General features: G+C 43.3%; 1 protein-coding gene across 1 annotated transcript in view; it reads left to right on the top strand.

The window, feature by feature from the left end:
• The window catches only part of ST3GAL3 (ST3 beta-galactoside alpha-2,3-sialyltransferase 3), a 167106-nt gene that overhangs the window by 61260 nt on the left and 94649 nt on the right, over positions 1 to 11197 (top strand). The window contains exon 3 of the mRNA XM_023752809.1: positions 5815 to 5862. Coding sequence (XP_023608577.1) covers positions 5815 to 5862 — 48 coding nt within the window. The remainder of the gene's footprint in view (positions 1 to 5814; positions 5863 to 11197) is intronic.

Raw genomic sequence — 11197 nt, 5'->3', positions numbered from 1 at the left:
TTTTTTAACCTCCCTGACCAAATTATAAATTTCTTGAGAGTAGGAACATTCTTGTTCTTGCTTACGATTGTATCCCTAAGTCTAGTGTGAAGTACAGTAGTTGCTTAATGAATATGTTAAATTAATGAATAAATATCTTTTTCATTACTTCCATCCCTATATATTATACTTAGCTTTTCTCTCCAGCTTTATTGTGATATAATTGACAAATAACATTGTGTAAGTTTAAGGTGTACAATGTGATGATTATGTGTATGTATATGTATGTATATGTATGTGTGTGTGTGTGTGTGTGTGTGTGTGTGTATATATATAATATGCAGATTAGGCCAGGATGCCGTAACGGGTAACGACCACTCAGGAAGAGATTGCGCGCGCAGGTGAGGCCTGGAGCAGAGATGGAGACAGAGACGGGGGCCAGTGAGCTGCCGCGCCCTGGCCCGGCTGGTCCCCCGGAGCCGGAGAGGACATGGACAGGGACAGGGGGACCGGCCCGCAGCCTCCGTGGCTGAGCAGAGGCCTGGAGAGGAGACGGCGGGCCCGCCTCCTGTGGAAGCAGCGCAGCTCCCTCCTGGCTCCTGTGGAAGCGGCACGGCTCCCTCCCGGCTCCCATGGGCGCCGATGGCTCGCTTCCACCTCCCATGGAAGCAGTGCGGCTCCCGGTGGCATGCTGCGGTTCCCGCCGGCTCCTGCGGAAGTGGCGGGCGGCCTACTGCGCGTGATATCACCTGATGGGCTACTAGTATATAATAAAATGATTGCATTACCACAATAAGGTTAGCACATCATCACCTTACATCGTTACCTTTGTGTGTGTGTGTGTGTGTGTGTGTGTGTGTGTGTACGTGTGGCAAGAACATTTAAGATCTGCTCTCTTAACAGATTTCAAGTGTACAGTACAGTGTTGTTAACTATAGAATGCTTTTATTTTACCTGTTGGCTACTTAAGGGGACTTTTTGAAAATGCTTGCATCTCTAAGACATACAAATGGTAGCTAGCAGAATATACGTATTGAATGTATACCATGACAGGTGGGATCTGAAAATGTAGCTTGTTCACTGCATAATTGGAGTTTTGCAAGCCTCTCCAGTGACTGGAAAGACTGAGCCCCATTCTTCATACTTTCTTTATGTTCCTTTTCTCCACTTCAGAAACCAGACTCAGGAAACATCTGACCACAATAAAAGATTTCCAGTAAATGCTAGGTTTCCTCATTGGACAAAGTCATGTGCAGCAATGCTCTGGACTTTGGTCTGGAATTCTGTTCGGTCACCTGTACAGCACACCACATGGCCACCTCTGGCCTGTGAGCCAGGAACAGCTGGAGCCCGGGCTGCTTGAGTAAAAACGACATATTCGTTAGCCCGAGAAGTCTGATTATTCTTGCTCTGTTTCTTGCAAAACAAACTTCTCACCTTGTTGAATACTGAATTCTCTCTTTTGTTGTCAAAGTGGTTTATAACTAAAGTGATCTTACATCCTTTAGAATAAACACAAATAATAATCGGCCAAACGAATTCTCAAGTCTGTGGCTTTAATGCTCAAAGTGACACCAAAACTTACACAAAACATGAATGTCACAAACTTCCTTCAGAAATTTCTACTCTCTTATTTGCATCTTCTGCAGTTTAAAGACACAACCCACGGCCACTGGGAATGATATCTGTGAGAACTCTGACTTTTCACCTGTTTGGTGTTTGCATTCCCATGTCACACTTTTTTTTAAGTGGATATTAACTCGTCTGTCTTCCTTGGCTGGAAGGCAAAAACTGTCTCTTACTTGGCTCCCTATCTCTAGTGCAGGCATACCTCGAAGATATGGCAGGTTTGGTTCCAAACCACTGTAATAAAGAACATCACAATAAAGCAAGTTGTAATCTTTTTGCTGATGGAGGGACTTGCCTTCAATTTGTAGAAAAACACAATAGCCCTTGCCGAGCGGTTTAGCTAATTAGAGCATCATCCCATACACCAAAAGGTGGATTCGATTCCAGGTCAGGGTGCATACCTAGCTTGTGGGTTCCATCCCCAGTCGGGAGTGTAACAACTGACCAATGTTTCTCTCTCACATTGATGTTTCTCTCTCTCTCCCTCTCTCTCTCTCTCTCTCTCTCTCTCTCTCTCTCTCTCTCTCTCAGATCAATAAATAGCACAATAAAATGAGGCATGCCGGCACATAATAGGTACTTGGTAATATTTTTGGGAAGGAGGGAAGAATTTTGAAAGGCTCAGGATATTTAGGAATTGATGTAGCTGAGGTATATTTAAGGGGCATGAAACAAGGATGCCTCAGGAACTAAGCAGAAGGCTGCACAGTGAAGGTGGACGAAACCTTCCATCCTTCTGCATGATGCCAGAGATTAGAGGTTAAAAACCTAGAGCTGGATTAGAGTTCTCTTCTTAACCTTTTTCCCTGATGATATAAGTAATGCATGTTTACTGTAGAAAAATTTCAAGAATACAGAGAATAAACACCACCTATAATTCTTAATATTTGTTAACATTGTTAACATTGTCTTTTTTCTTTTAGTCTTAGGTAAGTTTTAGTCTGTTAGTTAACTTTTAGCCTTTTTTCTTTATGTTTAGATGGAAAAGTTTAAGACGTTATTTCATGACTGCTTGTGAGTACAAAGTGGATAAAATACCATTGGAAAAATACTTGTCAAGTGCAATAAAAATTTGAGATGCTGTTTTTATTGTTGTTAATCTGGGCAGTGAGCTCCTCAGAAAGCCTTTCCTAATCTTCTGGTGAATGTGATCTCTCACCTAGAAAGTTCCTTGGGCACTTTTCTTATCCCCCCGCACTGATTTGTGGGAATGTTTGTTCCTTCCTAGGATGAGGCCAGTTCAAGGTTGACTTGAATTGAATGAGAATTTATATGCATCATGGATTTCCCCCCAACCTGTGAAATATCACTCAGATGATATCACCTTTGAAAGAAAGCAAGGGCATTTACTAGTTTACTCCTTTGTTTAATAGACATATTGACTACTTTCTGGGTGTTAGTCACTGAGCTAGGCATCAAAGCCTCAAAATGAACAGACAATGCTTGTCCTCAGGGAACTTGCAGTTTAATGAGAGAGAAAAGAGAAGTAAACAAGGATTATGACACAATATAATAATGCCATAATAGCAGCTCAGTGATGGCCTAGAGAAGAGAATACGCAGAATTGATCAGAGGAGGCTTCCAGGTGAGGGATGGTTGAGTTGGGTCATATTGGAAACATGGGGTGGTGTTGTTTTTCCATGCAAACAGAACAGTATGTCCCATGTAGATTATATGAGGTACACATCTCTTTGGAGAAATGGAAGTAGTTTCTAGAACATGAGGTATATTAGAGGTAGCATATCTAGAACATGAGGTATACATATTAGAGGTAGCAAATGAGGCAAGATAGTGAAGAACTTGAATGTTAGAGCTTGGACTTTTTGTATAGGCTATGGGGAACCACTGAAGCATTTTAATCAAAAGCAAAGACACAGTCAGGCATACCTTTTAGAAAAATCATGCATCAGTATAAAGGACGATGGAAGTGGGCTAAGTTGAAGGTAGGTGTGTGGTTAGGAGGCTATCAGAATAGTCCCAGCAAAAAATAGGCAGATGTCTAGAGACAAATCTATAGAGACGGTAAGAAAATTAGTGGTTGCTTGAAGCTAGAGGTGGGGGAGCAAGGCGTGATTGTAAATGGGCACAGGGAGCTTTTTAGAGTGAAGGAAATGTTCTCAATCTTCATGTGGTGATGGTTGCACAGCTCTGTAAACTTTCTAAAAATCACTGAATTGTACACTTAAAATGAGTGAATGTTAGAGTATGTAAATTACACTTCAATAAAACTCCGAGAGAGCGATGGTGGGGGGAGAGTCAGGGGCTTCTTTTCTGAAACAGCAAGAGCATTAAGAGGAGACAGATGTGAGAAATGGTGATAAAGAAGTAGAATTTGTAAGAGTTAGAGGTTGTTTGTCTCTCATATGATGGTCACCTATCTATTCAGCTAAGTGTCCTAATTGTGCTTCCACAGTTTTGTAAAAAGATGTGGGTTTCAGAGCATATGGATCTGCCCTTAACTAGCAATACAGAATATCTGCCTCTGGATTATTATAAAAATCATACCCTCTAGTTCTCTGCCACCCACTTGTTCGTAAACGCTTGGTTATGAGGGGGAAAAAAGTGTGAAAGATTGCCCGAAGGATATGTGGTCCATTCACTTATCTAGGATTGTTACTCGGCAGTAGTTACTGAGTGCCAAATCTTACCCTGATAATGAAGCAGTGAAAAAAGCAAATACAATGTCTGTCTTAATGGGGCGTGTAGTCCAGCAGCGGGGATAGATGTTATTTACAGTTATGGTAACTGTCGTGTCATATGTCCATGTGCACTCAGAGAAAATGTCATACTAATTGAGATCTGAAGAATAATGCTGGGGTGTGGTGTGGCTATAGACACTGGTCCTATATCCATTCAACTGGCATTCTTTTGTAGTGAGTGAACCTTTTGAGTGTGATCTCTTTTAAGTCTGGAGTCTCTGAGTGATCCTGGGCCTTAAATGATCTTGGTGTCCCTTATAATTGTTTTTATTGAACTGTACACTGGCTTTATGCCATCATTTCTATTGGTTCATGCTATAAGAAACAGCCATTCAAGATTCACAATTACTTATTATTCTAGGAATGTTGTAAAAGACACAGGCTTTGACATCATGTTTCATCTCCCTTAGTTACAACCCTGGAGAGGAACTTCTTTCTGATCACTGTAGAGTATTTGCTTTTGTGTTTGGTCGTTCAGTTGCTCTGAAGCACCCTGTTCCATCTTGCTCCAGTTCTCCACAAGGGACATTCTCTCAGCCTGCAGTGCCCCGTTCCATTCTTGTTAGGTTCAACCCTTACTTCTCCTTCAGCTGTTAGTTCAAGTGTCACTTCTTTCTAACCATCATTCATTCTCCTAAACTAGGTCTGGTTGCAGACAGAAACTTTCACAGCACTCTTTCCTTTTTTGCTTAATTAGTTTTTAGTTGAGTGATTTGTTGTTTGGTAACTTTTTTTCTCTTCTAGACTGATGACAGGTAGATCCATGAGGGTAGAGACCGCGCTTTTTTTGCTTGCTGCTGCATCTCAAAGTATAGTATCTTGCACATCATAGATGCCCAATAAATATTTCCTGAACAGTGAATGAATGAATGTGGGCACTGAATCTTGTAAGTGTTCGTGTTCTCCTTGGCTGTTTGGGAGCTCAGGCCTCCTTGATTCTAGCTATAGGGTTTGTATAGGTCCTCATGGCATGCATTTTGTGCACTAACATTTCCCAATTACTTAATGTTTTTCCTTTCTTTGACTTCATTTTTTAAATTCCATTGTGTATTATAAATTCCTATAGGCCACGTTAAGCCTTTTGGAGAAAAGAAATAATAAACAATTGGGTGTATGGATAAGAAAAGAAAGGGAGAATTCACAGGGAAATGTTAGTGTCTAACTAGATGCAGGAGGGAAGTTTTCTTTTGCTTTTTGAAATTTTATTTTCACTATGAGAAAGAAAAAGAAGTAAATCTGTCCCCTAATCTGGCAGAAAATGCCTCTGAAGAACTCGGGGCCTGTCTCTGCCCTGAGATGTTCCTCCTGTGGCAGGAGGCTCGGGGCGGGGCTCAGCAGGGCCTCCTGGCCCAGTGATCGGGTGGGCATGGACCTGTGGAGGCTGTCTATGCAGCTGAATCCCGTTCCAGTTGATTTTCCCTTGGGGAGGGTTTGGGCAGAGCCAGTGGGAGCTTGCTTTCTAACTGTGAGAAGGAGAAAGAAATGAACTTGTCCTCTTGTGTTGCAGATTCAGTGGTTCTATCCTTTGACTCCGCTGGACAAACTCTAGGCTCAGGTACCAGTTCCTTCCCTTCTGCCACCCTTTCAGCACTCAACACTGACCACATTTGAAGTGGAGCCTAAAGAGGTGGGGGGTGCCTGGGGGTGGGCAGTGGAATATCTCAGAATTGTGGGGAAGTCTCAGGAGCCTTTCTAGGGAGACATGGTCTGGGAAGCAGAGTGGGATACAACACCCAGAAGACTTTGCTAGTGGCTTTAAAAGTGTGCACTGCAGAGTTTGTAGGAGATGCTTGTCTCTCACTCAGAGTGGTCCGGGTTTCTATACAAAGGTATGATTTCTGTCACAGAGAGTTGGGCAGAGGGTGCGCTGAGAGATGCCAAGCTCTGGGTATGCTGGAGTAGATAACCATCAGGGCCTCCAGCAGAATGCCAGGCTGGTGAGAGCATCGCAGCTTCCTGAGGACACACACCTCACTGCACACTTCCACGCACACCCTCCAGGAGGTGCACTCTGTCATGCACGTTTCCTTACTTGCACTCGTGCCAAAACTCATGCAGGCCGGCACACTCCCACTCTTCCCTGTATCTACGGTGCAGCACACACAGATCGGCACACCTGCCCCTTTTACACAGAGTCACCCAGGCTCCTTTGGGCTTGGCTTTCACACGACTGTGCTGTCAGCAGTGAGCGAAAGAGGGGCTACTTTGATTCTTCCGCTTGCTGCCGTTGTGTCCCTGTGGGAGCCCCGGAATGACATTACTTTGTCAGAAAAGCATCTCTGCATTAAGCCTGTGTTTTTAGTTGAAGATGGTGGTGGGGGCTGCTTGCAAATAACAGGGTGACTTTGCTGGCCTACTGAGAACAGTTAATCCTTGAATGCAGTAGGTAGATGTTTCACAAAGCAGCCAGGAGGTTCAGGCAGTTGTGGCAGAGAATATGGTCACAGCTACCACTGTTTCCTGAGGACCTCCTTAAGCCAACAGTGTGCTGAATGCTTTACACACATCTTGCAAGGTAGACAATATAGCTTTAGTTATAGATAAGAAACTAATGCTGAAAGAGGTGATCTGGACTGGTCTCTGTCCAGCTCTGGAGCCTATTCTCTCTCCTTTGCCATCTTTTTTTTTTTTTTAACATGTTTATATTGATTTTAGGAAAGAGAAAGGGAGAGGGATAGAGAGATGGAAACATCGATGAGAGAGAAACATAGTCAATTGGCTGCCTCGTGCACATCCCCTACTGGGACTCGAACCAGTGAGCTCGTGGTTCATGGGTCGATGCTCAACCACTGAGCAACACTGGCCCGGCTCTCCTTTGCCATCTTGCAATCTCATGCCTGATATGCTTGAGGTATCTCCGGTCAAAATGCTGAGACAGGAGAAGTCACTTTAAGACAAAGTGGGCAGATAGTGGTTTTATTCATATAGGAAAGATTAATCAATTTTATTACATTAGAGTTAAGAAATTCTGTTAATTGAAAGATCTATTAAGAGTGAAAAGGCAATCTAGAGTGAAAAAAGGTATTTACAGCACAAATAACCAATCAAGGGCTTGTTTCCAGAATAAAGAACTACAAAAATCAATAGGAATAAAGAAACAATGCAGTATAGAAACAAGTGAAAGAACGAATAGGCACTTCACAAAAGAGGAATCCACATGGCCAATAGACCTATGAAAAGGTGTTTGATTGAGTTAGTATGTAGGAGAATGCAAATTAGAATTGCAGTGAGATACTATGACACATATACCAAAATGGCAAAACTTAAAAGGCTTGATGTTCCAGTGTTGGTGACGATGTGATACAGTGAAAACTGAGTCTCTACTGGCCAGAGGATGAATTGGTTACAACCACTGTGGAAAAGACTAGCTAAATTTGAATATACCCCATGACCTGGCAGTTTCTCCCCTAGAATGAATGATGCTTATATCCACACCAGGATATATGGTCAAGATACATATGTAAGAATCTATCTCTGTCATTGAATGCAGCTAAAGGCCTAGACATAAAGCATTTAGCAGCTATTTGAGGACTCTCAAATATAAATAGTAGCAGATAAATTGAGGGAAAAGACACTGGCAGTGAATTTCTCATTTTTCTTCTGGATTCCATGTCATGGGATCTCTGTGCATGGGATGCGGGTGGTGCATGTCATGGACTTGAGAAAGCCCAAAACCCAGCAGTGAACACCAGGGCACAGAGAGAATTCCAGAAGACCTCTAGCTATGACTGGGGGGCAAGAAAGGGGTTCTAACGCATGAACAGAGGGGGAAATCCCAGGGTTTTTTGTGTTTTTTAAAAATATATATATTTTTATTGCTTTCAGGGAGGAAAGGAGAAGGAGAGAGAGAAACATTAATGATGAGAGAGAATCATTGATCAGCTGCCTTCTGCATGCCCCCCACTGGGGATCAAGCCTGCAACTCAGGCTTGTGCCCTGACCCAGGATCAAACCCTGACCTCCTGGTTCATAGGTATATGCTCAACCACTGAACCATACCAGCCGGGCCAAAGGGTTGTTTTTTGCTCTGTTCTCTCATGCCCTAGTTCCCAGGCAGTCCCACGGTGGTGATGGAAGTGCCAGTGGCAGCCATGGGGCCTTCAAGCATCTAAAGCAGAGAGGGAAACCTTTCTCTCTAATTAAAGGAGCTGTAACCTTAAGAGGGTGGCATGAAATCTGGTTGCTTTTTTTCTCTCTCTGCCTTCTTGCTGCTTGGCCCCAGATTTGGGTATAATTCAGGAAACAGGTGGCAGAATATGGTAACGAAAATCCCAGCTTTCTGGCCAGAGGACTGGGAAGGGAAAGCCCAATGAATTGGAAAGTACAGGAGGAAACAGAGGGAGGTTATCAGGAAAGCGACTCCATGAAGTTGTTGGTGAACTTTCACGCCAACCCCTGAGCTGTGCATGTGATTCTAAAGAGCGCGTTTGATTCTAACCAACCTAACAAAGATTTCGAGAACTGAACTTAGGAATAGATCACGGCCTGAGACCCAGAGTGGACGCTGGTGGTGCATACAGAATATACACCTGAATAGGTTGTGAAAATGGAACTGGTATTGAAACCACAACCCATAGAAGGCTGCTCAGAACTTGCCACCTAAATCCAACTGGGTTGGTTGATTATCTGGTAAAACAAAAAATAACATTCTCCACCAGATTTAAACAAGACCTCAGGTTGCATAACATAATATTCAAACTATCAAAAATTAATCATCATATGAAGAACCAGGAAAATCTCAACTTGCATGGGAAAGACAATCAAGAGATGCCAGTGCTGAAATGATACAGATGTTGGAATAAACAGACAAAGACTTTAAAGTAGCTGTTATAAAAATGCTCCCAAAACTAAGGGCAAACACTGTTGAGATGAATGGGAAAGTAGAGTGTTAGCCAAAAAAGAAAATAAGAACCAAATAGAGATATAAGAAAAAATACAATAACCAAAATTTTTTTAATTCAACTGAATAGACTCAACAACAAATGGAGATGACAGAGGAAAGCATCAGTGAACTTGAAAAATAAAGCAACAGAAATAACCAATCTGAACAACAACAACAACAAAATTTTTTTTTAATATATTTTATTGATTTTTACAGAGAGGAAGGGAGAGGGATAGAGAGTTAGAAACATCGATGAGAGAAAAACATTAACCAGCTGCCTCCTGCACACCCCCTACTGGGGATGTGCCTGCAACCAAGGTACATGCCCTTAACCAGAATCGAACCTGGGACCCTTCAGTCCACAGGCCGACGCTCTATCCACTGAGCCAAACCGGTTAGGGCGACAACAACAAAATTTAAGAAGTTGAGCCGAGAGAGAATCGAAGATGGCGGCATAGGTAAACACCGGAGACTGCCACCGTAAACAACCACTTCAAAAATACAACTAAAAGACGGAACGGACATCAACCAGAACCACAGGAAGGCTGGCTGAGGAGAGACTCTTCAACTAGAAGGAAAAACAACAGCATTCCCAGGCTCAGAGGAGGCGCAGTGTGGAAAATTTAAAGGTACGGTGGTGCGGTGGTGCGCGCGCAAAGCGGGCTGGTGGCTGAGGGCGCGGTTGTCGTTTTCAATCAGGAGTGAGTCTCAGACTCTGGGCTACAGATCCGGGCGAGTCTCTAGGGACCCTGACTCAAACGGGAGAAGCGGGACTGTCTGGCTACAGTCCCTCCGAGGTTTGCAGCGGTTGCTGGGACAGAGAGGCAGAGCCCTGGGGACGGACTGAGAGCAGCCATAGCTGCTCCCTCCCCCCGCCCTGTTGATCCCGCCCCGCCCAAGCCCTGCGCAGAGCCATTTGCCGATCGCCTCAGGCAAAGGCTGGATTAGCGCCTCCCCAGAAGACAGACGTTTTCCACACAGCTGATTCCTACAGCCAGTCGGCCTGGTGGTCAAATCCCTCTAGTGTTAACTACAACAATTAAGGCTTGGCTAGAACAAGACTGCGCACAAAGACCACAAGGGGGTGCACCAAGAAAGCATAAAAGATGCGGAGACAAAAAAACATGACAGAAATGGAGGATATGGAGCTAAGAATCGCAATTTTGAGGGCTTGCTATAAACTTGAGCAGAGCCTCACGAAAACTAATGAGACCCTCGATGCTACGATAAAGAAATTAGAAAGTAAGCATACACGGACTGAAATTAAGAATATTATACCCAATAGCAGACCAGAGGAGCACAAGAATCAAACCAAAGATTCGACAAAAAACACCCAACTGGAAAAGCAAAATGAAAAAAGAATCCGAAAGTGTGAAGATAGTGTAAGGAGCCTCTGGGACAGCTTCAAGCGGACTAATATCAGTCCGCTTCCTCTCTGTAAAAAATCAATAAAATATATTTATATATTAAAAAAAAAGAATATTATACAGACCCCCAACAGCAGACCAGAGGAGCGCAAGAATCAAGTCAAAGATTTGAAATGCGAAGAAGCAAAAAACACCCAACCGGAAAAGCAAAAGGAAAAAAGAATCCAAAAATACGAAGATAGTGTAAGGAGCCTCTGGGACAGCTTCAAGCGTACCAACATCCGAATTATAGGGGTGCCAGAAGAAGAGAGAGAGCAAGGTATTGAAAACCTATTTGAAGAAATAATGACAGAAAACTTCCCCCACCTGGTGAAAGAAATGGACTTACAGGTCCAAGAAGCGCAGAGAACCCCAAACAAAAGGAATCCAAAGAGGACCACACCAAGACACATCATCATTAAAATGCCAAGAGCAAAAGACAAAGAGAGAATCTTAAAAGCAGCAAGAGAAAGAGACTCAATTACCTACAAGGGAATACCCATACGACTGTCAGCTGATTTCTCAACAGAAACTTTGCAGGCCAGAAGGGAGTGGCAAGAAATAATCAAAGTGCTGAATACCAAGAACCTACAACCAAGATT

Source organism: Myotis lucifugus, unplaced genomic scaffold (assembly GCF_000147115.1).
Source record: "Myotis lucifugus unplaced genomic scaffold, Myoluc2.0 scaffold_37, whole genome shotgun sequence".
Taxonomy (NCBI): Eukaryota; Metazoa; Chordata; class Mammalia; order Chiroptera; family Vespertilionidae; genus Myotis; species Myotis lucifugus.
Note: the sequence above shows the minus strand (reverse complement) of the source record. Positions and strands in the feature narration are given on the sequence as shown.